This window comes from Trifolium pratense, linkage group LG1, assembly GCF_020283565.1.
Source record: "Trifolium pratense cultivar HEN17-A07 linkage group LG1, ARS_RC_1.1, whole genome shotgun sequence".
Lineage (NCBI taxonomy): Eukaryota > Viridiplantae > Streptophyta > Magnoliopsida > Fabales > Fabaceae > Trifolium > Trifolium pratense.
The window spans coordinates 44804045-44829917 of NC_060059.1; the positions used below are offsets into that span (position 1 = coordinate 44804045).

General features: G+C 34.0%; 4 protein-coding genes and 1 long non-coding RNA gene across 9 annotated transcripts; all 5 read right to left on the reverse strand.

Moving 5' to 3' along the window:
- Positions 1 to 1370: 1370 nt before the first annotated feature.
- LOC123899542 (40S ribosomal protein S23) lies at positions 1371 to 3054 on the reverse strand. Its single transcript, XM_045950710.1, has 4 exons — positions 2902 to 3054; positions 1994 to 2149; positions 1773 to 1899; positions 1371 to 1644 (listed from the first exon to the last, which is right to left on the reverse strand). The coding sequence occupies exons 1-4, from the start codon at positions 2904 to 2906 to the stop codon at positions 1504 to 1506; spliced, it is 429 nt and encodes a 142-aa protein (XP_045806666.1). The 5' UTR covers positions 2907 to 3054; the 3' UTR covers positions 1371 to 1503.
- Positions 3055 to 4614: 1560 nt separating this feature from the next.
- On the reverse strand, positions 4615 to 8273 carry LOC123885748 (interactor of constitutive active ROPs 2, chloroplastic-like). Of its 4 annotated transcripts, none has more exons than XM_045935079.1 (5): positions 8228 to 8271; positions 7646 to 7699; positions 7414 to 7510; positions 6544 to 6718; positions 4615 to 6347 (listed from the first exon to the last, which is right to left on the reverse strand). In XM_045935079.1, exons 3-5 carry the CDS (start codon positions 7431 to 7433, stop codon positions 4782 to 4784), a joined length of 1761 nt encoding a protein of 586 aa, XP_045791035.1. In that variant the 5' UTR covers positions 7434 to 7510; positions 7646 to 7699; positions 8228 to 8271; the 3' UTR covers positions 4615 to 4781. The 4 variants fall into 4 exon arrangements, with proteins under 4 accessions (XP_045791035.1, XP_045791041.1, XP_045791018.1 ...); XM_045935085.1 differs by lacking the exon at positions 8228 to 8271 and adding an exon at positions 7814 to 8194; XM_045935062.1 differs by having other exon boundaries at positions 6544 to 7510; positions 8228 to 8273.
- A 576-nt stretch (positions 8274 to 8849) lies between these two features.
- LOC123885773 (mitochondrial import inner membrane translocase subunit TIM14-3-like) lies at positions 8850 to 12427 on the reverse strand. Its single transcript, XM_045935095.1, has 3 exons — positions 12234 to 12427; positions 11467 to 11663; positions 8850 to 9342 (listed from the first exon to the last, which is right to left on the reverse strand). Exons 1-3 carry the CDS (start codon positions 12234 to 12236, stop codon positions 9186 to 9188), a joined length of 357 nt encoding a protein of 118 aa, XP_045791051.1. The 5' UTR covers positions 12237 to 12427; the 3' UTR covers positions 8850 to 9185.
- A 1572-nt stretch (positions 12428 to 13999) lies between these two features.
- On the reverse strand, positions 14000 to 23140 carry LOC123912717 (protein IQ-DOMAIN 2-like). 2 transcript variants are annotated; one of them, XM_045963282.1, is made up of 5 exons: positions 22727 to 23140; positions 22496 to 22627; positions 17909 to 18127; positions 17663 to 17782; positions 14000 to 14986 (listed from the first exon to the last, which is right to left on the reverse strand). In XM_045963282.1, exons 2-5 carry the CDS (start codon positions 22571 to 22573, stop codon positions 14336 to 14338), a joined length of 1068 nt encoding a protein of 355 aa, XP_045819238.1. In that variant the 5' UTR covers positions 22574 to 22627; positions 22727 to 23140; the 3' UTR covers positions 14000 to 14335. The 2 variants fall into 2 exon arrangements, with proteins under 2 accessions (XP_045819238.1, XP_045819232.1); XM_045963276.1 differs by lacking the exons at positions 22496 to 22627; positions 22727 to 23140 and adding an exon at positions 18424 to 18792.
- Positions 15410 to 16940, reverse strand: LOC123912733. The gene is made up of 2 exons (XR_006811455.1): positions 15808 to 16940; positions 15410 to 15711 (listed from the first exon to the last, which is right to left on the reverse strand). It is a non-coding gene; the product is annotated as an uncharacterized LOC123912733 (long non-coding RNA).
- Positions 23141 to 25873: the final 2733 nt, after the last annotated feature.

Consider the following 25873-nt stretch of genomic DNA (forward strand, 5'->3'; position numbering starts at 1 on the left):
ATAGATACCATAAAGTTATTAGTGAAATTTATTATAGTGACCCTTTCATAGTAGAGTTTCTTGTGGAGATTATCTGTTTGGAGCGCTTCAAAGTTGGGAATTTTTCTCCCCGTGGGGACGTAGATGGAAGAAAAAATTCTCTGTGGAGTCATCATTATGGTGATCATCTTATTTTCTAGTTTCATTGTTCAAGTAATCCTAAAAGTGCACCAAATACCTACACGGTGTACACGGATCAAGATCCTCTCTAGCTTTTCCTTTCATGTTATCCATTATGCTATTTTTTTTTTTTTTTGTTCCAAATCCATTATGCTATAATCATGGTCATTCGTTTATCTTTTTCTCTCTATTACTATGTTCTTTTTTTTATTTTTTGGGGCAATCAAACCTTTGGATTAACAAAAGATCCAAATTTAATCATTGTCTACTCCTCTTATTTTCTTTGATGCAAAATAATTATATTTAAAAAACGCAAAATATATGCAATTTAATGGGTGACTAAAGATGAGTATTAGATATCAATCGAAGTTAGTTCAGTAGTAATTGACGCTGAACTTGGTAGGGAGGACTGCAGTTCGATCCCCCGCAACCGCGATCAAGAGGGGGATGGAACCACTTGATGCCAGAACTGACCCCCAAACCAGATTAAACTGGTGGTGAAAGCCAAAAAAAAAAGATGAGTATTAGATTTGGCATCCCCATTGTGGTACGACGTATTATAAAACCTATGAAAACAGTTAAGCGTATTGCTTTAAAATTTTATAAAGCATTGTACTTCAGTTTGCTTATCGAATTTGTAACACGGCAATGTTCTGGACAGAGATACAGTGGCTTATAAATATAGAAATTATATATGGGATTTATTTTGTGCTAATATCTTCAATTATCTATTGTAAAATAAAATTATTTGCAAATATTCAATGAGATAATTAGTAAATATCTCAAGTTCGTAAACACATTAAAAGTAAACTGCAAGTGACTAATCAGAACTTTTATCTAAATAAATCAAAAACAATCATATTCCAACTATTTTCTAACTGAAAGTTGAGTCTAACAACTATTGTGAAAATATTTTGTAAACAAGGTTATTGAAAATATAGTGCAACTCAAAAGAAAAAAAGTATAGTTTGATCAAAATTAAAACAGGACATTAGAAGTGTTTAAATTCATTTCTTGAAACCCAAAAATTTGCAACAAATGAATCAGAACATTAAGTTAAATGAAGGTAATTCATTTCATGACCAAGAAAGTTAAACCTAACAGAACATTAACTAGGCAAATAGTGCGCAAAAGACGAAATTAATTCAATACATGACCAATATAATTTAGCAATAGGATAGAGAAGAAACACAAGTATGCAAGGTAGTAAATGTTCCTAAAAAGGGAAAATGAAGTTCCACAAAATAACATGAGAAGTTACAAAATTGTCGATAAAACCCATTCAACAGGAAACCAAAATCAACATGACTGGGAAACTATAAAACTTAAAGAAATTTGAAGAATTTAAGATCTAGGCTTCTCCTTCTTCTCCTTGAAGAGAGCAAGAAGAGATACACCAGAGACCTTGACAACCTTGAATCTAACTCCAGGAATATCACCAACAGCATGACCCTTTCTTCCGAATCCAGCGATCAAAACTTCATCCTACAACAACCAAGCACAACATATTACACATACAAATACAATATGAATATTAAAAGAAATGAAAAACAATTCAAGATATTAAAGTTAAGAGTAGAAAATCAAACTAAAAAATATGAGCAAATTCTTACATTTTCTTCGATGTAGTTTAAGCAACCATCATTGGGAACAAATGCAGCAATCTTCTTTCCATTCTTGATGAGTTGAACCCTGGCACACTTACGAATAGCAGAGTTGGGCTGCTTAGCCTCAATACCACTGACAGATAAACCAACCATGCATTTTTAGCATCACAAGCACAAATTAAACAAGTTTAGTAAAATAAATGAAAACCAAGCTTAATATCTCTTACATCTTTTCAAGGACAATTCCCTTTGCGTGAGATGAGCCAGCAAAAGGCTTCTTCCATTCATTACCAAGATGAGACTTCTTGTATGACTTGTCAGCCCACCTTTGCCTCCTGCGGTGGGACTTCAGCTTGCGGGCAGCTCCCATTCCCCTTGTCTTTCTGTAGGGAAGTCATAAGGTTTAGCTTAGCTTTCATACATAGATAAATAAAGCAGATCTTAAACCACAGTTGGCAAAATGATGTAAACCTAAACCATTCCTAACAAAAAACTGTTGTCTCAAAATATTCACAACTCAGGTAAATATTCAACTTTGGTCTCAAAAAAGCACTCATAACTCAACAACTTATCTCAATTTTCAACTATGTTCTACAAAAAGTACTTGTAAATCAACAACTCAGCTAAATATTCAACTGTGGTAGCCAAAAAGTACTCATAACTCAGTTATTCAAATTGAATTTTCATTCCATATTTTTTAAATAGAGATAAAATTTAACCAGATAATTAAAATAAAAACACACAAAACCAAGTCTCATCGATCTTACACAGCTACATATAATATACAAAAACCTAATTCCTTGAATACAGCAATCCTAGACCTTATAGCGAACACAAATCAAACATAGATAGATATAATAAAAAAAAGTAGAAAAACTAAACAGTACGAAGCAAAATAACATAATAACAGAATTCTAACCAAAATAAAGCCATAGAAAAGTTTAATTTGAAACAGATCCACCATAAGAATACACAAATTAACAAACTCAAAATCAGAGCATATAAAACTAGTTAAAAATAACTTCATCGTTCTGAGTTTCGATTTTCGGAAAGAGAAACCAGAAAAATTAAACAAGAGAGAAACACAATAGATTGTGATGAAAACGTAATGGAAGATTAGGTTAGGTTAAGTTACCCCATGGCTGCGTTCTTGAGTGTAGAGCTCGGAGGTTATGGATTTAGCTCGAGCGGCAAAAGGCAGCAACAACGCAGACCAGAACCCTAATCGCTAGTTGTGGCGTTATATAGTGGGTTTTGTTCTCAGTTTCTTATATCCAAATTTTGGGCCGGTTTAACGATAACGTTTGGGCCTCCGGTGTATTGCATATGAGGATTGCTACCCGCACTCTAGATCACTAAATTATACTTAATTTACTCCCATACACACACTTGCATTCTTTTGTGCATGTTGTAGTTTTTTGTTTTAGAAAAAACTTACTTTAATAAAAAAAAAAAACAATGAATTAGTTCAAGTGGTAAAAAAATATTTAACCATCCAAAAAAAATTTGATCACTAACTACTATTGTGTATGAAAAAAATGGTTACCCACAATTACAATTGTTTTTATAAATTTAATTTCAAAATTAATGTTTCGATAAAAATTGAAAGCATTCAACAAAATAAATTAATTTTCACCTCTCTTTCAATTTTCATGTGCACCTCTCTTCTTTATCCATTGAAAAGATGGGTGGTTTTGGGGTACTTTTTTTTTTTTTTTGCTCATGATCACTTTTATGCATTGTTTTTTCTCACATTTTAATTAAATAAGCGGTTTATAGATATATTCAATTTTGTCGTCTTGGTTCAGAGTTGTCTAATTTTTCAACTTGTTGCGGTGCTCATTTAGTTTAGATTGACAAATCAACTTTGATTCATTTACAAATGCAATTATGACTTGAGAGTCAACGTTCCAAATTTGAATGCATGGGTATTTCGATGAATTTGATTTTCGAACTTTGTAGGCAGATTTGATATGTGTTTTTTTTTATGGATTTTATCAATTCGAATGGATAATATCTTATAAATCTATTAAAAGAACATACATATGATTTTACCTATCTATCCCTTTTTCATTTTTTGACATATACTATTAAACTTAGGGGCACAATTGTCTATTTACAACATTTCAATTCAATAAAATACTAAAATAATCAACTGCACTTATATTTTTTTAATGTGTGTTTCATTTGATCTTAACCCTTTTAAAATTATTCACTTTATAAATACTTAAATTTAAAAAACTCACTAGACTCAAAGACTCCACAAATCAAATTTTTTTATTGATAATAATTTTTTGATCTTGATAATCAATGTAATATATATACACATAATAGACAAAAAGTAGCAGGCAAAAGAGCATAAACTTACTTGAATTTTATATTTTTAAAATATCCAATCATGCTGTTATTTCCCTTAATTTACCAGGAAGAACAAAAAATGTAAAAATAATATAAAACAGGAAGAACAAACTATGATCAAAACAATGTTTGTGACACTACTTTCTTAAGGCAAATATTCAACCAAGGATTTCTTGAATGGTGATAAAATCATAGGATGCCCAACATATATAGTGTATGTTTGCTTTCAATTTTGGAGCAGCCATAATTGATTCTAGACGTATAGAATTGATTCTGGCTTGTTTGGTTTCTCAAAATTAGAATTAATTCTGCCTCCAGAATTGATTCTACTTGAAGCTAGAAATCGTAGCTTCTGATTCTAGAATTGATTTGTACACTCAAATTCTTTGTTCAACTCACTTTTGTATGATTATATCCAAACATAAATCAATTATGTCAAACTCAATTCTATCAAAATCAATTATGTCAAACTCAATTCTGTCAAAATCAATTATGTCCATCGCAAAACCAAACACATACATAATAATAGAAAGCAAACAAGTACAATGAAACATGGATTAGAACATTTACTTAACAATGTAACTAACAAAAGTATGTAATGAAGCATATTATACATAGATACATACACAACCTTGCATATATGATATATCTATCTATCTATTGATGATTCTTCTTCCACAATACTCCAATCTTCTTCAACATTGTTGTATTTTTCTTCTTAGGTGAGTCATCATCAGTGTCTTCTGAATAAGGTGAACTCATCTTGTTACCAGGAATAGAATTGTTGTAGCCACTTTCGATTAAACCAGTTCGCTCCACAATTTTTCCATTGTTTCCTGACGATATCATCGCAGCAGCAGCTTCAGCTGCTTTCCTCCACTGATCTGACTGCACTTTCAATCTCCTTAATTCAGCCTCTAACTCCGAATTTGATGCCTGCGCAGCATCTAACTCCTCAGTTACTCGTGCTATCTTTCTGTTACTTTCATCAACTTCTTTGTTTATGTAGCCGAGTTTTGTCAAAGCCTCCTGATTTGCGGCCCTTGCTGCCTCGGCGGAAGCAATAGCCTCATCGGTGATTTTATTCTTCTCTAACTCCTCTTTCTTTATTTCCATCTTATTAAGTGTATTGTTCTCTTCAGTTACATTTTGTAGTTTGGTCTCTCTGTCATATAATCTTGCCTTCAACTCAGCTACATCATCATCTTGCAACTGGGACTCTTTGTTCATCAGGCGCCCCCTTAACTCTTCAATATCGGCTTTAGCTTTCTTCAATTCCTCATATAATTCAGCCTGTCTTTGAATAGATTCTGATTTCGTGTTCTCCAGTTGTTCAAAGGCACTTCGAATCTGCATTGTGCTTCGGATGTACTCGTCCTGATAACTTACCTCGGCAACATCCAATGCGGATTTTAACTTCCCTGCTTCAGCTTTGACCGAGACAAGCTCGGCTTTGAGCCGGTTTATCTCCTCACTTTCTACAACTTCCACTGCAGGTAAGCGAGGAGATAAACCGGCTTCACTGACCAAATCACCCTGAAGTTTGCTCACAAGTTCTTCCAATGATTTTACTTGAGACCTTGAGTTCTCCAACTCTAAAGTTGAGTTTCGGTAAGCTTGTGATGCATTCATACCTTCTAATTGGAGCGATTCCACCATCTTATTTGAAGTTTCCAATTGCATTTGGGTTTTGGCAACAATTTCCAAAGCCTGTGATTCAGATTTTTTACAATGGCTCACCTCATTTTTAAGCTTAGCAATTAAAGAGAGTGTTTCATCAAGCTCCACCCTCAAATCTTGTATCTCAGCTTCGGCTGACTCAGCATTGTCAATCTGAGTAGCTTCGGATTTACGTGCTCTTTCAAGTTGCATTTTCAGTTTCTGGATGTCATTCATGGCAGACGCTAAAGCAGATAAGTCCATTGAATGCTGTTTCCGGACAGCCTCTAGTTCAGACTTCCATTCTCTATCTCGGTCTTGAGAAATTTTACGCAGTTCTTGAATTCGTCCGTCTTCGGAATTAGATAGTTCCAGAAGCTGTTGCTGCGATTCCTCCAACTGTCTTGACATGGATAAAAGCTTATTCTTTGCATCTTCAGCCTCCTTCTGAACTTTTATCTTCAATGACTCAGATGAGTTAAGTTGTTCCTTAGCTTTCTTTAGATCTTCTTCGAGTTGAGATAGCCGAGACTCCAATTCCTGGACCCTATTTGTTCCGCTCTTCTAGAGACAGATGAAAAAGGTCAAGAAGATAGAGTAAATAATATATTTTAAAAAATTCAATAACTATCTAAATAATTTATATTTTGTACATAAATTTGATGAAGATCTTCTATAATTTTACTTGGTATCTAGTTATTATCTACCAATGTAACCATGAAATTACCAAAGCTAAGTCTAATAGGAACTTAAAATGTACCTCAGATATTGGACTTTGTGTTGGCTTGACATTTGGGCTCCTATCTTTTGGAGTCTTACTTGCCGGATTTGGAGACGATGAGACTGAGTTAGAATCAGATCCCGATGTCTTCATTTTGCGAGCAGTCCGGGGATTTGAAGGAGATTTCTTTCGAGGCACTCCTGAAGTACCATTTCTGCTTACAGCCAACCATATTTCAATCAACATGGTTAAATAATAGTTGAATGCAGATAGAAAATTTTCTATAGTATATCATAGTAAGGTATTGGTCAATTGAAGAGTTCATTTGAAAGAAACTCTTTGCAAACTTCCAGGTATCTAATAGACCAAAGGTAGCATTCATCCCTCATTTAGTAGATCCCAATGTTATTTATAATTGTTTGAATACTGAATATATTTATTGAAATTTGACTTACCATGAGTTAAGTAATCTTTTGTCAAAAAAAAAAAAAAAAAAAGGAGTTCTGTAATTAAATCAATTCCATTAAAATAAATAGGCTCAAATTAAATTTTCACATTTTTTGTTTTTTGCAAAGGAACAAGCCTTATAAATTATAGCCTAATTTATACAACCAAACCTACCGGATAAAAAATAAGAGCAATACATCCCTTAATTATGCCATAGAATTTTGAATTCGGATTTTGTGCAGTCAGCAATCCTAAACATTCAAGAAGATTTTGAAATTTTAAAATCTAAAATATGATCTTGAATCATGACCGTCTCATGTCGATCCAACAACCAAAATCTTGTACCGGGGTGAATGTGTAAGATTGTTTACTAAATGCAATCCAAATTCTATAACTTGCCTCAAGACAGGAAAGAAAAATAATAATAGAATGGTGCAAAAGTGTGAAATAGGACAACGTTACCTTCCTTTTTGTGTCTGCATGATTTAATATCTTGGTGATAGAAAAGCAAACTTCCTATTGTTTAAAGCCCCTGACCCACACTTCCTGCAATAGTAATCTGCAAAAGAAATTAAGACAACGAAGAATTTGATTTATAACATGATGAGAAGAAGCTATTGCATTAGATTATTAGATGGTCATGAATCACATTGGATCCTTCATTCAAATCCAACAAAACATCTAACAAACATACCGCATATAATCCCTTCCTTCAAAGAAACTCCATAGAAACCAACTCCACTAACACCTAACAAATTTTAAATACAAAAATTAGAATAAATAAAACCACGTACCAAAAATTAATTAGTATTATTAACTAAAATTTATTTAGTCCTTTCCTCCCTTTTACTCAATTACTTACTTACTACACACTTTGTGGACCAGCAACAAACAACAATGATAACCTTGTCAACATCCTCCTAGTCCTAGCCGCACTAAAACTAAAATGCAAGTCATCAACTAACTAACTAACTTGATATCATCATGGAGTCAAGAAAACACTAATCACTATAATTTATTGATAATCATAATTTCATAGATCTTCATGTTCCAAGACAAAAAAAAAGAAAACAGAGAGAAACTCTCAAGTTTAATTTTGCAGCATAAACGCAAAAGAGAAGATTTAGATGCAGACATGCAGTCTTAGACCAAATTACTGAAAACCCACAAGTGTAGTGTAGCTAAACAGAGAAGAACTAGAAAAATAAAATGATTTTGCAGGAACTTGAGTGAGAACAATGTTATTAATTTAATATTTATTATATGTATAATATACCTCCAAAGAAAAAAGATGGTATCCAATTATGAGTGAAATTGTATGAAGAAAGAAATTTAACAGATGAAGAAGACAATGAGTTGTTTTGGAGAAAGGTGAGGAAAGTAGAGTGTCGTCGAGGTAGCTCAAGTTTCTGAGGCACAGCTATTGAGTCTCTCTCTTTCATATTCTTCTTCTTCTTCAGCTGCTTCTTTTTGTGTGAGTGTCACACTGTCACTCGTTTTTTGTGAATAGTGAGTGACGAGGAACAGCAAAATACGTTTCAAAACAAACGATGATGCAGGCATGCAGCATTAATTAATTCGTACATGCTCTGTCACACTCATATACATACTGTACATCATACGTATTTCATTAGTTTTAATTATTTTAGGCCTCAAATATAGTATTCATCACTTCTTCAAAAGTGAAATTAAGCGTAAAATAATAATTATGATGCATTCATGTGTTTTAAGCATTAAGGCATTTGCTTTGTTTATAATTGAAGCATCAACATGATATTTGTGTGGTTTGTGCTCTTTTCATGATGTGCAACGATATCGCAAACAATGGACAACCTATTATTCTAAAGTGCTAATTAAGATGCCTCTGCCAAGAAAGATCCTAAAACAATGTACAAAAATAAAAGAAAAATAGAATAGTGTCCTAATTAATCTGTGAAAAAATTCAGACAAAAGGATTAATTTTTTCTCATGTAACTCAGAATAGTTTGCAGAAGTGCAAATTAATAGCCATTCTATAGCATATACAATCTTCATATTATTATTACAAATAATTAAGATATGGATTTGTAGTTGGTATAGAATCAATTACATTAATTCAAAGTAAAAAATGATGGTTAAGTGGCATAAACTTAAACCAGAAGGCTAATATATCTTCATGCTGTGTGCTTTGGTTTCACTTTTGCCGCTGACAAAATTAATTCTAGAGGCATAGAATTGATGTTCTTAAAAGGTTTTCAAAATGCACTCCCACCACCTTTGGTCTTTCCAAGCAAGATTTCTTTTGCTTCATTGATTTTGGAAGCAAGATAATGGCTACCACCAGCATCTGGATGGTTTGCAACCATCACTCTCCTATGTGCTTCTTTAATCTTATCGGTTGGATGGGTCGTTCTGCAATAGAGACGTAGAATTCAAAATCAGTACGACAAACATGAAAAAATTTCTGGATATTTTTTGGCAAGAGCATGACTAAGAACAAAATTCATTCATAATCAATCCATTGGAAGACATAAGAGGGAAATATAGACAAAGTGACACACTTCAACTCATACGACTAAATTAGCACTCTAAAATCTGAATGAAGTAATTTAAATTGTCTATGTAACTTGTACAAAATCTATTGATAAAGTCAATACATATTCCTGAATTTTTGCCCCTGGCATATATCGCCCAAGGTTTTAAATTGCGGACCGCATCACCTGATGCGGCCGCAATATTGCGGATGCGGTAGGCACTGCAACCGCATCGGACCGCAATTGCAGTGTGAACTCAAATCACACGTGATGCCGCAACACAACCGCAACGCAACAACATTTCACCGCAACACAACGGAGTTTTGACTGCAACGGCCGCAACGGTTCAATCCGATATTCCTTTTCGTAAAAATTCAGAGAATCTCACCTTTATTTTTTCCTTTATGTCCTTTCATTTTAGAGTTTCTGTCTTCTTATGTCTCGATGACTTAAAAATGAATTAAAATTTATATAGAATTATAAGTAAAAGATATATAAGGAATTACAATAATTATAGTATTTTTTCTGTGTTTGTGCGGATAAAAAATTATTTCACGTCGCAACGGCCGCAATTGCATCGCAGTGTCCGCATTAGCCGCAATCGCAATACCTGCAACCGCAACCGCATCCACGACCGCAACCGCAATTTAAAACCTTGATATCGCCCTTACCATGTGAGGGAGCATAAGTTCAAAACCCATCATGGATGTCTTAAGTAGTAATACGCATTTACCAATCCAGAGGACGAAAATATTAAATTTAACAATACAGAAATAAATTCATAATTTTTTATATTGCACAACGTAAAAAAGCAACTTTGGTTTTAGCTTTTAATCGATTCATCAATTTTTACCCTAAAACCCTACAAACGAATATGGATGAAGGTGGTGCTAAAATGGTATGCGCCCAAGAAGCCCTCGATCTGCTGAATTGAGTAACTCGATCTCTCTCATTTGATCAAGATAAATGACTCTGGTGTGAAATTCGAAGTGGCAAGGTTCAACGGAACGAGCAATTTTAGACTATGACATAGGAGGGTTACGGATCTATTGGCTCAGCAAGGTTTACAGAAGGCACTGTATGAGACGAAACCGGCAGACATGGCGGACGTCGATTGGTTAGAACTGCAGGAGAAGGCCACATGATTGATATGTCTATGTGTATCAGTTGAGTTAATGTATCATGTCTTGGATTTAACGTCAGTATTGGTCCAAGACGCGAATGAACAAATTGTTTGCGAAACAACCACCATACAGCTTGAAGATTAAGGCAGGATCCAATTTGCAACATGTCAATACCTTCAACAACATAATCACCGATCTGGTGAAGCTTGTGGTGAAGCTTGTGGTGAAGCTTGTGGTGAAGGTCAATGACGATGACAGTGCAGTTATTTTGTTGTGCTCGTTACCAAGCTCTTACAATCACTTGGTGACTACTCTTACCTATGGGAAAGACACTATCAATCTCAATGTAATTACTGCTACACTCTTGTCTTATTCTCAAAGGAGAAAAAATGTAGAGGAAGAAACTCAAGGTAAAGGTCTGTATGTGAAGGGGAGCCACACTGACACAGCTTAACACTTATACACATGCTTGACAGCTGCATGTAAACACAAACTTTTCAACACCAACATCTAAACACAAACATTGATTAGGATGGGACCTCCATCATGCGATTTTAACATTAAGAGATTCAACCTTTATAACAAGAAAGAGGAATATTGCAAATCCTACTCGATATTTTTGTCAATGATTATAATTTACTCTATCTATATAGTACACCATTCACTTAAGAAAAGCCAAATTCTTTGAAATCATAAATTAATTTAATGAATTCATCTCCAAAAGGAAAGGTAACAAACAAAACACTGATAAATACCAACTCGGCAGCCACCATTAAACAAAATTCAATATTTTAGGGATTATTTTCTTGTAAGTTATCGTCACAACAAGTTCATGAAATCAAAACATTAGAATCTTAGAAAACAAACAATGTGAATACCTGACACCAAGTATGAGAGCTGCTTCCCTCTTATTCATGCTAGGATGGAAACCACCTTGATAAAATTGACGCATCCCAGCTGGTCTACCCTTAAATGCTTGCCAAGCCAGGATACCGTATCTACCGGCGTAAGCTGCAGCAGCCACAACCAAACCTGTCATAAATGGTTTTGGGATCCGAGTTGATTCTATGGTTTCCTGTACAAAATTTCAATGTCAGTTCCACAAAATGACAAAAACAAAACATAATTTGAAAATCAATTCAAATACTCCCCAAATCAATAGAAAACCCTTCAATGGTTGATTCATGTGTTATATCATAAGAAGGGGGCTATGATTATGAAAAGGAAAACTAAAATCTAAATTATGGCAAATGCTAGTTTTTTTTTTTTTTTTTTTTTGCTTTCACAACCAGTATAATCTATTTAATCTGTTTCGGGGTCAGTTTTGACATCAAGTTGTTCCAGCTCCCCCAATCCCATAAACCTCAACCACAACCTCAAACAACAAACCCTCACCAAACCTCAAAGGCAAAAACAAAAAAAAAAAAAAATCCAACACAGTAAAACAAATTATGTAACTTGCACTATCATACAACAACAAATTATGGGTACGTACAATGTATTTTTGAACATTGAAAAATCAGTTTTTTTTTTTTTTAAATTGAAAATTGAAAGGGTGATATTTGTTGTGAAACTACAGACATAAACAGAGAAAGGTACGAAATCGAAATAAGAGGGATTTAAAATTTGAAGGAAGAGGGGTTACCATAATAATAATGATGATGTTGATAAAACCTTGGATTGGAAAAAAGAGTGGAATGAATTAAGGAACAGAGCAAATAGGGTGGTGATGAATGAATGAATAAAGAATAGGAATTGAATGAACTAAGTTGGGTTTTTATTTATTTTTCTTGCCTTGCTCAATACGTCTCTGATTTCTCTCGAAGCTTCCTCGCCGCCAAGGCAATTAGTTTTTTTTTTTTCTTTTAGAATTTATTACAAAAGTAGTGTAAAATTTCAGCCTAATTTTATCAATGTTATGTTATGGTTTGAAATTGAAGCCACGACTTTATTTTTTAAAGAAATTTATTTATTTATTTATTTATTTAGAATCGGCTTTGATTTTGAATACAAAATTCTTAGCTATTATAGTGAGTACTACTACCTCCGGTCCTTTTTATAAGGAACACTTTGAAAAAATTACTCCCTTCTTTTTTTAAATGGTTTATTTTAGAACAGTAACACCGGTGTATTTTTACGTCTTATCTTTCTATTATATCTTCATCTTAATCCACCAATAATATTTTTTTTGTACACAATTTACCTTTCCAATAAATTTAATATATTATGTAAAAAAAAATTAATATGTTATGTACAAAAAAAAAAAATTAAAAAAAAACAAACTTTAATTTTCCAAATATATAGCATTAATTAATTTTATTGGGAAAGATAAGAGTAATTGACAAAGAGTATAATGACAAATCGTACACTTAAAATATCAAAACTGCAGTTATATAAAAATGTTAAAGGTTAAAAGATACTTAAAAAAAATGGAGGGAGTATTAATGTTTTGTGAAAATTTGTTATTGTTATTTAGGACTTTTTAAAAATTTATCAAAATTTAGAATGTAAGAATCAAATTAACAATGTGATGAATTAGTAGAATCTAGAAATATTTTTTATTGCAGCTTATATATGTTGTAAGTGTACCTAGTAATAAATTATAATTATTTTTTTATTTTATTTTTCTCACAATTTTAACTAATTGACCTTTGAAAAATCTTTTTTTAACTAATCATCCTACTCTTATTATTTGAGTATTAAAATATTAATTTATTTTACTCCCGTAAGTTTAACTCAGTTGGTAGAGACATCACATAATATATGCAAGGGTCAGATACCCTATTTATTCACTTTAAGGTGAAATTCTAACCAATAAACTACTTGACCAAATTAAAATATGTTTATTTTATTTAAATTCTCTAAAGTAACTAAAGTATAAAGCGAAAAAATGAATACTCGAACGGGCACGAGTATCATACCGCCGGCCATATAGAGATGTGCTCTATTTATAAGAAATACCACCCTATTTGAAGGTCCTGAATTCTGTGCAGTCATAAATTCCCTGCAGTCAAACATTCAGGTGTTTTTAACCGCCCGATCAAGATTTAAGCATAGTGTATCCAGTATTATTAAATAAACATAAATCTGCATTTTCTGAACTGTTAGATCGGGATCGAACAGCCACAAATATTGTGACCGCACGGAAAGCGACCGCGCCTAATCCATTTCCCTATTTGAAGCTAAGATTTTTATCTGTCCAAGCTTTTTTTTATCATCATTCATTCTTCAAATTAAATTGTTTTATATGGCTTTCATGTAACTAGAGACTAGAGACACGACTCTGTTTGCCAGATATACAACTAATATTCTTTGTGTTCTTCACAAATCCTAGCATCTTATTATACATCATATCGCTTCAATAATCAATATAAATATCATGGCTACCAAAACAATCTAACATAAAAGAAATGAGACAAAAATCAAATATACATTTTATATCACAAATTCACAATAATCAAGGAAACAGAGTGATAATAGTCCGAAATGGGAAGCTCCCAAATGATTTCTTACACCTGACTTGTTCTTCTGTCATATTACCACCATGGACCACATTTGTGAACAAATAAATACAGAAAATACAAATACATAAACACACTAAGGAAGCAGTTTTTGCCCACCCCCCCACCCCAAATCAACAGCTTTGAAGAAATGATAAGTTACACATAAATTTGGATAAATAAAAAAATGGAAATTTCAATGATAATGAGGTGATTTCTGGTTATATAATCAACCAGCCACACCATTTCAAACGGTGATTTCTGCATTTAAGCTGCTTTCTACTTTTGGTGGACCAGAATGGCGCCTTGATCTAGCAGGCGAAGCCAGGAAATTGAGACGTTTCTTCGCATTTCCAAAGGACCCTTTCTCTGGTGTTCCATTTTCTGCAGCTAATGGACTTTGCAACCTAGACTTAGCTTTTGCAGATTTAGTTGGCACCATGTAACTTGGAACTGATGGAGAGCTTGCAAGGCTTTCATCATCCTTCACTGTTGATCCAGCAATGGAGTGCCTCCTCCGGACTCTCTCTGACTGCACACTCGTCATGCTTTTGGTATCATTGTCCATAATAAAGCTTTCCTTTGGGCTTGCCTTGTTCAGTTTCTTACCGACTGTTGGCTTGGGAGGCTTTGGAATGGACTGGAAGTTAGGCGAACCCGGATTTTGGCTGGCTGTTGGAGAATGCTTTTCAGAATTGAGCTGGAAACGAGCAAATGATTTGCTGATTTCAGCACTGGTGATCCCGCTGATTGAACTTTTTGCAGATGAATTTTTCTCTTTTTCCATCAGGCTTTGGTTGGCCGCCATCCAACGTTCCAACCAGCTCCATCCCCAAGCAGGATTGGTTGGATCCGTGAACATAGGATTTATAGATTTCGATGAATTCCTCCCATTTTTCTGTCAAATACAAGTACATATTTATCTCAGATCAAACTCTTAACTTAATTTGCTCAAAAGATCAACAAACTCAAACCAGTAATCAAATACTCCCCCTTTGACAGGGAAAAGGTTAAATTGAAACTTGATAGAATTTAGGCCAATGAAATAATGTGTTTGTTGAATGGAAACTGAGCAAAAAGTTCTTAATATCTTTTATACTGTGCCCAATCCCGAAGTTAGTTCTATACATATGACTCGCAGTGAGAAAAAAAATTGCAATAGTAATGATGATGTGCCATATCGGTCAGCCATAAACTATGCGTTTGAGGGTGGAATCCCCCAAGAAGTGTTAGAAACTTAGAATGGCAGTTCCTGCACCTTGCGAAGTACTAAATAAATGACTACTCAAATCGGGGTTTTGAGCATAGAGATTCCACTGACCTGTAAAAAGTGGACCTAATCCTTGAGGGTAGGGGTGGGCATCGGTCGGATCCGGTCCCAAAAACCCCATCTGATATGAAACCGAGGAGGACAAAAACAGACTCACTTCCGACCATCAAGAGCAACGGTTTAGTCGGGTGCGGTTGAAATCGGTGGCGGGTTGGACGGCTCGGTTAGTTCGGTTTGTATCTTCTCCATTTATAATTTTAATAGGATGATTTTGCACGAAACTGAGCAAGATGATGACAGAAAGTTGCTCACCGGAAAGCAATATGAACAGTGCGAAGAATAAGAAGCTTGAACTGTAAAAAAAGAATAAGAAGGTTGATTATCACCATTCCAGTATTGTTTATAATGAGCAACAATGGATATGAGGGGAAGATTGAGTTTAGGATCACCGGGATGTAGATGGAAGAGATAGGTGGGAGTGTGGCAAAGCTTGAAATCAGATGGGATAGTCTCTGCATAACTCTTTTTGAAGAAGTTTACTAAAAATTATAAAAGAAGTGTATTTTAGTTTATATCAAAAATAATGCTTTATTAGTTGTATTTTTTAATGTGAAAATACTACTACTAGTAGTACTTTCTAAGTTTCTATAAGTTAAAGTGTTAAACGTGTCATTGATTTCTATATTATATATTTAATAAATAAATTGAACATGCCCATTCTCCATGTACTAGCTAATGTAGGCATGTGACTTCTGCAAAAATATTAAACGTGTAGCAGTAACATTTACTTTTATGGTTCCAATGTATGCTTTTTCTTGTTTCAAGGAACATATAGCTGTGTTCTACATACATTGTGATTGGACATTTTATAAAGATACTAGTACTCTATTATACTAATTGGGTCACATTCGGTCGGGTTTGAGTCCCATCGGATCAAAAAATTTCAAACCGCACCCGTCCAATTCCACCCATGTGAAACTGAAAAATGTACATAGTTGACCCGTGACCCACTTCAATCCGCCCGTTTCCCTTTTCCATTGTCGGGTTTACCGGGTTTCGGGCGGGTCAACAGTTTTTGCACAGCCCTACTTGAGGGTGTGGCAATACACTTGATAATAAGGTTTGGGGTTCTTATTTTGATACTTCATACCATGGTTATCAGTATCGTACGATATTTGCAAGTCGTATCTCAATTTGATACAAGACATGACCCATTCGATACAAATCCTTAGTGTGTGTATCTATTTTGTACACGAATCCCACATTTAATTCTGATTCATTGTGATGAATTCTGATTCACTATATCCCACATTTAATTCTGATTCATTGTGATGAATTCTGATTCACTATATCCCACATTTAATTCTGATTCATTGTGATGAATTCTGATTCACTATGAAAAATCCCAATTTATTCTACTGAATCCCAATTTTGCTATGTCAATTATTATTTTATTTTTTTATAAAATTGCCATTCTTTATCGGTAATGTATCTTACAATTCATAATAAGATTTGACTCACAATTTGAAAAACATATCTTCTGATTTATGATCGAAATCTCAATTTGATAACTATGCTTTATACATGTGCCTCAAGGACACATTTTAAGGTGCATTTAATTAACTAATATTCCATTTAATTTACTTTAAAAATAGTAATAATCAACTCTATTAATTAAAAGATATGATCCACTATATTTATTACCTATTTAAAAGAATTGGAAAGAAAAAATATTATATGCTGCCAAATTTAATTTATGATGACGCGCATGATTATACAACCATAATTATATGATACCAATTTTTGTTTTTGTTTGTTAACAATCAGGCTTATAGTACTCCTGGTAATACTACTTAATTAATGATGACTTGTGTTTTTTGCTTTTTCTCGGTGAACAAGACCGAATATTAATAGCAAATTTTTTTTTTACCAAACGCGTGATCATACATCAAGTATTTGGCAAGTATCATATTTTGTCTATGCAATTTTTTTAAATGGGTAATAAATATAGTGGACTATATCTTTTAATTAATAAAGTTGATTATTGCTATTTTTGAAGTATATTAAATGAGATATTAGTTAATTAAATGCACCTTAAAATATGCTCTTAGGGCACATGTCAGCAGAACCCTTTGAAAAACATATCTTCTGATTTATGATCGAAATCTCAATTTGATAACTATGCTTTATACTGTGTACTATAATTTTTATGTAATTTAATTTAACTTACTAAACCATTTTCCATTTTATCTTTCAGTTTCAGTCATCTAAAGAGAATGCAACTTCTAAAGAGAAATAGAAAACCTGATGAGTGAATGAATAAGCCATTGCTCTTTCTCTTCTCATAGCAGCCTCGTACTTGCTTAGTAACTTGGCTTCAATTTGTTCTCTTGATTGTATGCTTTCATCCCATTCCTCCCCAATCTGTTATGAGAATTTGAAACACGTTAAAATCATTCCATAATCAATAAGTTAAAATTCAAATGGATTTATTTCATGTGTCAATATACTTATTCTAAAGTATATCAGGGAATTTAACCCTCAAGAGACCTGTATCTCTAGCTCTTTTGTGTGCTTCTGTAAGAGCTGTTTTTGCAGAGCTTGAGTCTCCTCTAGTATCCTGAGCCGCCTCGAACGAATCTGGGATTGCACATGACCTAAAGTCTGCATAGAGCGAAGGGTACTAATGGCTTGACGTTTCACAACTAGCCCTTCCATTAGCGATCTCAACCTGTCCAGCCCCCTTAAAGCCCTCAATGCTCTTCTTGCCTGGATGATATCAAAACAAAATTCAGTTTGAAAGTAGCAAATCATTAAATTAATAAGCTTTCTTTTGCAGCAATTGTTGATTACCACTAATGACATTGACAACATAACTTCACATCATTAAACAAGAGTTTGAATCGATTCACTGTTAGTGTACAGTAAACAAGAAAGTGAAATATCAATTTTGTGACAGAGGTTTTTCACTCAATTTTGTGACCAAGGTTTTTCAATACATAACTGAAAAAAGATGAATGGAACAGTTAATATATAGATATAAATAGAAGTTGAAATATAAATACCATGTATCTCCGAAAAGCGGTTTGAATCTTGATTGCCGCAACTTCATCCGTTGGAGGTTTACTGCTAAACTGAACAATTGGAGTGGCTCGAACCTCGGAAGTTTGCATCTGAACATCAGGAACTGGTACCTCAACATCCACATCGGTTACAACTTCTACATGATCATGATTGTTTTCATTCTCAACATGAGATAACATAATCTCCTCCTCAGGTGGATGAAAAGGAGGTGCTTGAACAACTTATAGTTCACCCCTTGAACTTGTTGTCTGTGACTTGTGGGGCCCAGCCCCTGTCAAATCCTCTAGTGGTTTCACTTACTTTCTTACTTGTGTTGATGCCTTTTCTAGATTTGTTTGGGTCTATCCTTTGAAACTAAAATCTGATGCTTTTAGCAAATTTATCCAGTTTAAATCTATGGTTGAATTACAATTTAATTGTAAGATTAAACAAGTTCAAACTGATGGTGGTGGTGAATTCAGACCCCTTACCCAACACCTTGCTAATCTTGGCATTATCCACAGATTAACCTGCCCTCACACTCACCATCAAAATGGTTTAGTTGAGAGAAAACATAGGCATCTTGTTGAGACTGGCCTTACACTGTTATCCAAAGCCAGCATACCTATGAAATATTGGGATCATGCCTTCATCACAGCTGCCTTTCTTATCAATAGACTCCCCACCCATGTGCTTCAAAATAAATCACCATATTATGTCTTACTCAACAAACAACCTGATTACAAAGCCCTTAAAATATTTGGCTGTGCATGCTTTCCGTTTCTTAGACCTTATCACACAACTAAATTAGCCTTCAGGTCTCAAGAATGTGTTTTTCTAGGATATTCCTCCACATACAAAGCTTATAAGTGTCTTAGTTCTGATGGTCGCATTTATGTGTCCAAAGATGTCTTGTTTAATGAGCAGAGATTCCCTTATCCACATCTCTTTTCTACTACCAAACCTATTACTACAACTGCCTCATCTACACCTTCTACCTCATCATCACAAGTACCAATTCCTATACCTATCCAGACCCATATACCTGCTCCAGCCCACACACCTACCCCAACCCAAGTTCTGAATCCTACACCTCTCACAACCATCCCTGCAACATCTACTATACCTGATTCTTCACCATCTACACCACTATCAGAACATCAATCTCATAATGATGTTTCACTGCATACATCACCATCCACACCCTTATCTTCTTATAACTCTGACAACAGTCCCCCCATTCAAAGGTCCAATGCTTCTCAACACATTTTTTCACCCACTTCAGTGTCACCATCCATATCTCCTCCTCCTCCTCCTCTTCCTCCTCCTCCTTTACCTACCAAACAGAAATTAAACAGTCATTCTATGCTAACCAGATCCAAAACCAAGGCCAACCCCACCCTTCTGCTAACACATATTGAACCTACTACTGTTAAACAGGCATTCCAGTCCACCCATTGGATTTCAGCCATGAAAGAAGAGTATGAAGCACTCTTGAGAAACAACACTTGGCAACTAGTTCCGTCTCCTTCTCACAAACAACCTATCGGGTGCAAATGGGTGTTTAGAGTCAAGGAAAATCCAGATGGTATTATACAAAAATACAAGGCACAGCTAGTTGCCAAAGGTTTTCATCAAAGAGCAGGGACAGATTTTACTGAAACTTTCTCTCCAGTGGTTAAGCCTGTAACTGTCAGAACTGTTTTGACTATAGCAGTAACAAACAAGTGGCCTATTCAACAAATAGATGTTAATAATGCTTTCCTAAATGGAGTTTTGGAAGAGGAAGTATATATGCATCAGCCACCAGGCTTTGAAGTTCAAGAGAAAGGTTTAGTATGCAAACTCAACAAGGCCCTGTATGGTTTAAAACAGGCACCAAGGGCCTGGTTTGACAGACTTAAAGCTGCACTGGTTGCTTATGGATTTAAGGCAAGCAAATGTGACCCCAGTTTGTTCATCATGACCTCTGCTACTTTGCAAATGTTGGTTCTGGTGTATGTTGATGATATAATCATCACTGGCAGCTCCCTCTCTCATATACAGCAGCTTATCTCTAAACTTAATGCAGAATTTGCTCTCAAGCAGTTGGGCTCTCTTGACTATTTTTTAGGCATTGAGGTATTTCACTTACCACATGGTGGTCTTCTTCTCTCTCAAGCCAAATACATTAGAGATTTGTTAGCACGAGCAAATATGGAAACTGCAAATGGGATGACAACTCCTATGGCATCAAGTTTAAAACTGTCTAAGGTTGGTTCAGCACCAGTTGAAGATCCTACATTATTCAGATCCATAGTTGGAGCACTACAGTATGCTACATTAACTAGGCCTGAAATTTCATACTCTGTCAACAAAGTATGTCAATTTCTTGCTAACCCGCTTGAAGACCATTGGAAAGTTGTAAAGAGGATACTTAGATATCTTAGTGGCACTACTAATCATGGTCTTTTGCTACAAGCTGCTCCTACAAATCAACCCTTATCTCTGATTGGCTTTTGTGATGCTGACTGGGCTTCTGACCCAGATGATAGGAGATCTACTTCAGGAGCTTGCATATATGTTGGACCCAATCTTGTTTCATGGTGGTCAAAGAAACAAACTTTGGTGGCACGTTCCAGTGCAGAAGCAGAATATAGAAGCCTTGCTAATCTGTCTGCTGAAATACTGTGGCTTCAATCTCTCTTGACTGAATTGAGTTGTAGATTCTATACTCCCAAGATCCTATGTGACAACTTGAGCACTGTTTCTCTAGCTCACAACCCTACTCTGCATCACAGAACTAAGCACATGGAGCTTGATATATTCTTTGTTCGAGAAAAAGTTCTCAACAAAAGTCTGGTTGTGTCTCATGTGCCAGCCCAGGATCAGTGGGCAGACATTCTTACTAAACCATTGTCTGCTGCAAAGTTCAGTCCCCTTCGTGCCAAACTTAGAGTGTTCGACAAGGAAAGCTTGGCAAAGACACCATCAGATTCAGCAAGGGAATGTTAGAGTATATAGTGTTAGAGCTAAGAAGCTTCTAGTTAGTTATTGTAATAAGTAGTTAGCTTTCTGTTTAGCCTAACTGAGTTAGTTACATCTGTAACAAACTCTAGATTCTATCTACACTAGTCTGAGTCAGTTACATCTGTAACAAACTCTATTCTATCTACACTAGTATATAAAGTTAGAATCACATCATTGTAAATACACATTTTCAATCAATGAAAATTTTCTCTACATTCTCTGAATTCATCAGTTTCTATCAGTCTGAAGTGTGTAATTTTTTCTTCCCATACCATTTCTTCTTTGATCCACTTGAATTCTGCAAAATCAGTTGCTAACACTATAAGAAACATCCCAAATTAATAATTGTTTGGATAAATAGCTTAATTAAATGCTTATAACATAAAAGTTTATCATATAGTAACTACTTATGTGCGTATAAACTATATTATTACAGAAATAAAATAAAGTCAAATCGTTTTCATATAAGCGATAAGTTGTTTTCATAAGCTTTGCCAAATATTCTCAGAAGTGCTTGTTGAGTATGGTTCATAGGCACAAAAGAGGGGCAAGAGAGCATAGCGAGTGTTATATATATGGACTGATAGCCCCCCGCGGCACGGCTCAGTGGGTATTGTTGTAATCTTGACCGTAGTATTATACATATGACTTGTAACAATGTAAATCCGAATTCATTCAAGTAATCTTAGAAATTGTTGTTGGGCCTAATTCATTTCTACAAAACCGGCTTGTAAGGTGAGGATTGCCTCTTGCTTATAAAGTTTTGTCCAGGCCATTTCACATCCAATGTGGGAGGCTATGATACCATCTTAGAAATTGGTGTTGAGCCTAACTCAACCCTAAAAAACGGCTTGTAAGTTGAGAATTGCCTCTTGCTTATAAAGCCTTGTGTCATCTCACATTCTTATCAAGTAATTATATGGAAGTACAATTGCTCTGGTGTTCCATTGTTTTGCGATTTGGGTTTCTATATTCATTCTTTTGTTACTAGTTGATGCTCTAACAGTGGTTATATGAATAGATAATATAATAGAAAAGGTGAAATAAGTGAATTAGAATCCAAACCTGGTTTTTGTTTTCCTTTGTGTCAGGGCTAAGAGCTTTCTTCACATTGGAAAACCAATTTGGCTTCTTGTTCATCATTTTGTTAGCATTAATTAATTCCTTTCACACTCAGGTTTGAGCCAGCCAGCCAGCCTTAATTATAAAATGAAAACATGTAAATTTGAAGATCTGTATCAACGATCATAACACAAAAATAGTAAGTTGAATGACTGAGAGGGAAAATGGAAGTACCTGAAGTGAAAGCAAAGAGAAGAAGAGAAGTTGAAGATTACGGTTGAAAAGTAAGAAATGCGATTAGATCTTGGGAAGGGACAAAGTGGTTTCTATTCTCTGTTCAATCATATCAAGAGAGAGAAAGAAAGAAAGAAAGAACAACGAGAGAGGTGGTTCGTTATGAGGAATATGGGGCCCATCCAATTATCATGTGCAATGTGGTTGTTGTTAACGGTGTCCAATGGATATTGATGTTGGCCCCACTCAAAGCGGTGGTAAGTTAGTAAATGGTTGCGATTGCTTCACAAAAAAAAAAAAAGTAAATGGTTGCGATTCGTATCAATGATCTCTCACCTCTTTCTCTGTTTTGTTGTTGGTTGCTTAGTCACTTCTCTGTCTCATTTTCCTCTTAGCTAAATTATTCAATTCATTTCCTTGCCTTGTCTTACCTTACCTTACCTGCTGCATTTTTTTATGATTGTTGTTCGATTCTTAAATTGATTGCAATAGAGGTTTTATAGAAAGAGTTGATCAAGTGTTACCGTGCATCCCTTGTCAATAACTCAATAACCAATACAATCTTATATTTTTTACTAAGAAAAACTAATAAATTACTTACAGGGGTGTCTCCGACTTTTTTGAGACTCTGTCCAAAATATAAAAGTGCCCTAATTAAAAAACAAAAAATTTCAAAAAAAAAAAAAATCATCGATTTAAATTGCATATAATATAAAAAAATAATCATTCTTTTTTTTACAAAAAAAAAAAATAATCATTCTTATTCTTGTAAACATATAAATTATCAATATTAATCCAAATATATTAAACCAAATAGGACAAGAAACATTGTCATTTTGAAATTAGTAATAAAGAGTTTTCTTAAATAAAATTGAAAACTATTGTAAAAAAAAAATATATATTGAAAACAAGGGATTCCTATTTTATTTTTTTTCCTTTAGAAAAATTGGGTTGGACCTTACGGTATTGCAATATATTTAATTTTTACACTTACTAATACTACTATCATATAATTATTTTTGAAACCTCATTTTTAAGAGGCCATGTCCCATGTTGCACATCCCTTCTCTCTCGTTTTTTTTTTTTCTTTATCTATTTGAAATTTGAAGTATTGTGGAGCGCAAGCTTCTCCCATCCAAAAGTTTAAGAAAGACAATTACTAACATATGTCATAGGACATGTAAGAAACCAAAAATAAAAATAATATATATTAGAGATTAAGTCCAAATTTTTAAAATTTTTAAAATTTGTTTTTCAATACTAAATTTTTATTTTTAAATCCTGTAAATATATGTCGTGAGAGTACATGTTAGTGAGACACATATTATATTAACTCAAAATATCTCCACATATATTTTCATATTGAATGTGATTTAATGTGATGTAATGTTTTTCAGAAAATAGTACATACTAATTACACTCTTTTGAATATGTTAGCATCCTGAAAGGATATCTCAATTTTTTATTTTTTTATAATAAAAAAATGAATTATAAGAAGATTAAGGTGTATTTTACCCTTATAGTTTATTAGAACACCATTAGATGGTTTGTAGACAAACCAACGGGTCATTACACCAATCGAAGAAAATAAAAGATGAAATATTTCTTATTCGCCCTATGAACTAAATTAAGAAATAAATATAATTTGATCAACTACGGGAGATACATTTGTTACTTGTTGCACCGTTATCTTTTTTAATTTTCTTGTTGCACTGTCACTGTTAAGGTCGACTTTCATCATGAGGAATATTTGATGAAAAATGCACATATATTGGAGGAAATTAACAGAAAGATAAATGTGCAATAAGTTATAAATTTAAAGATCTATTTATTTTTTAAGTCATTTGTTATAAATGTAAAACTTAAAAACTTTGAATAATATTATTGCTTTTGACAAAATAACATTAAGGTATTTAAATTATGATACTTTTTTCTCTTCCTGAAAATAAAACTTGACAAAAGTACTTTTGTGAATGTGAATCTTCTTCCGATACTACAATAACATAAAAAATAAATCGGTCCCATATACGTTTCTTTCTTTTTGTGTTTGCTAATTATTTCATGCATAAGATGAATATTATTATCATTGTTTTTTATGTGCATTCACGTAACAAAGGAATTTCTAGCAAACTTTACTTTCGCCTTTTACTAAATGGAATTGATGTAAAACTGAAAAGTTTCAATACGTGGTTACTTGTCGAACAAGCCACTTAAATTAAAACATAATAATCAATTCATAAACAATTATATCAAATGTAAGTTAAGTTTTACGTTGGTTGAAAGATTTGATAACATTTAAATGAGATGATTCTTAAAAACTTAACGCCTTAGGGTTTTGGATAAATATGTGAAGAGAGTATAAAATTCAAAAGACTAGTAGTCAATTGAGTGGGATTGAGCGGGAGAGTCACATGTGAATCAGTGGCGAAGTCAGAAAAATTAGAGTCTGTGTAGAATTTCACATGTGACGTAATATATAAATAGGCCAACAAAAAATCTCAGTTTTGCCCCAAACTAATCCTGTCAAATAACCGATTATCCCAAAACCTTAAGGTGTTAGGATAGAGCCATATCAATGGTTTTATATTATTTCTAACACGCCCCCTCACGCAAGAGCTCACTTGGGCTTGAAGCGTGGATAATGCATAGGCCCACCTACCATATGCTTAAATTCCACTTTTTAATTAGAAAGTGAGGGGAGCGGGAATCGAACTCTAGACCACTTAGTCATAGAGGCTCTGATACCATGTCAAATAACCGATTATCTCAAAACCTTAAGGTGTTAGGATAGAGCCATATCAATGGTTTTATATTATTTCTAACAAATCCCCTAAAAATCTCGAGTTTTACCCTAAACTAACCCTAAAAGTACCAAAAGTTTTGTCAGAGCCCGAACAACTGTTCAGGCTTGATGGGACTTGGCTCCTCCCATAATATGAATGAAAGTCTAACGACCAACAAGCTGGACCCTATAACCTTTTTATATTGATTACAACTATTCATATCCTTTCGAACATTGCTATATGTTAAATTGCAATTTCCACTATTGAAATATTCTGATAATTAAGGATTTTAAGGTACACCATCTCATAATAGAACCGAGACAGGGTGGCCATTCATATATTAATTTATTGTTCTTAACAAGAC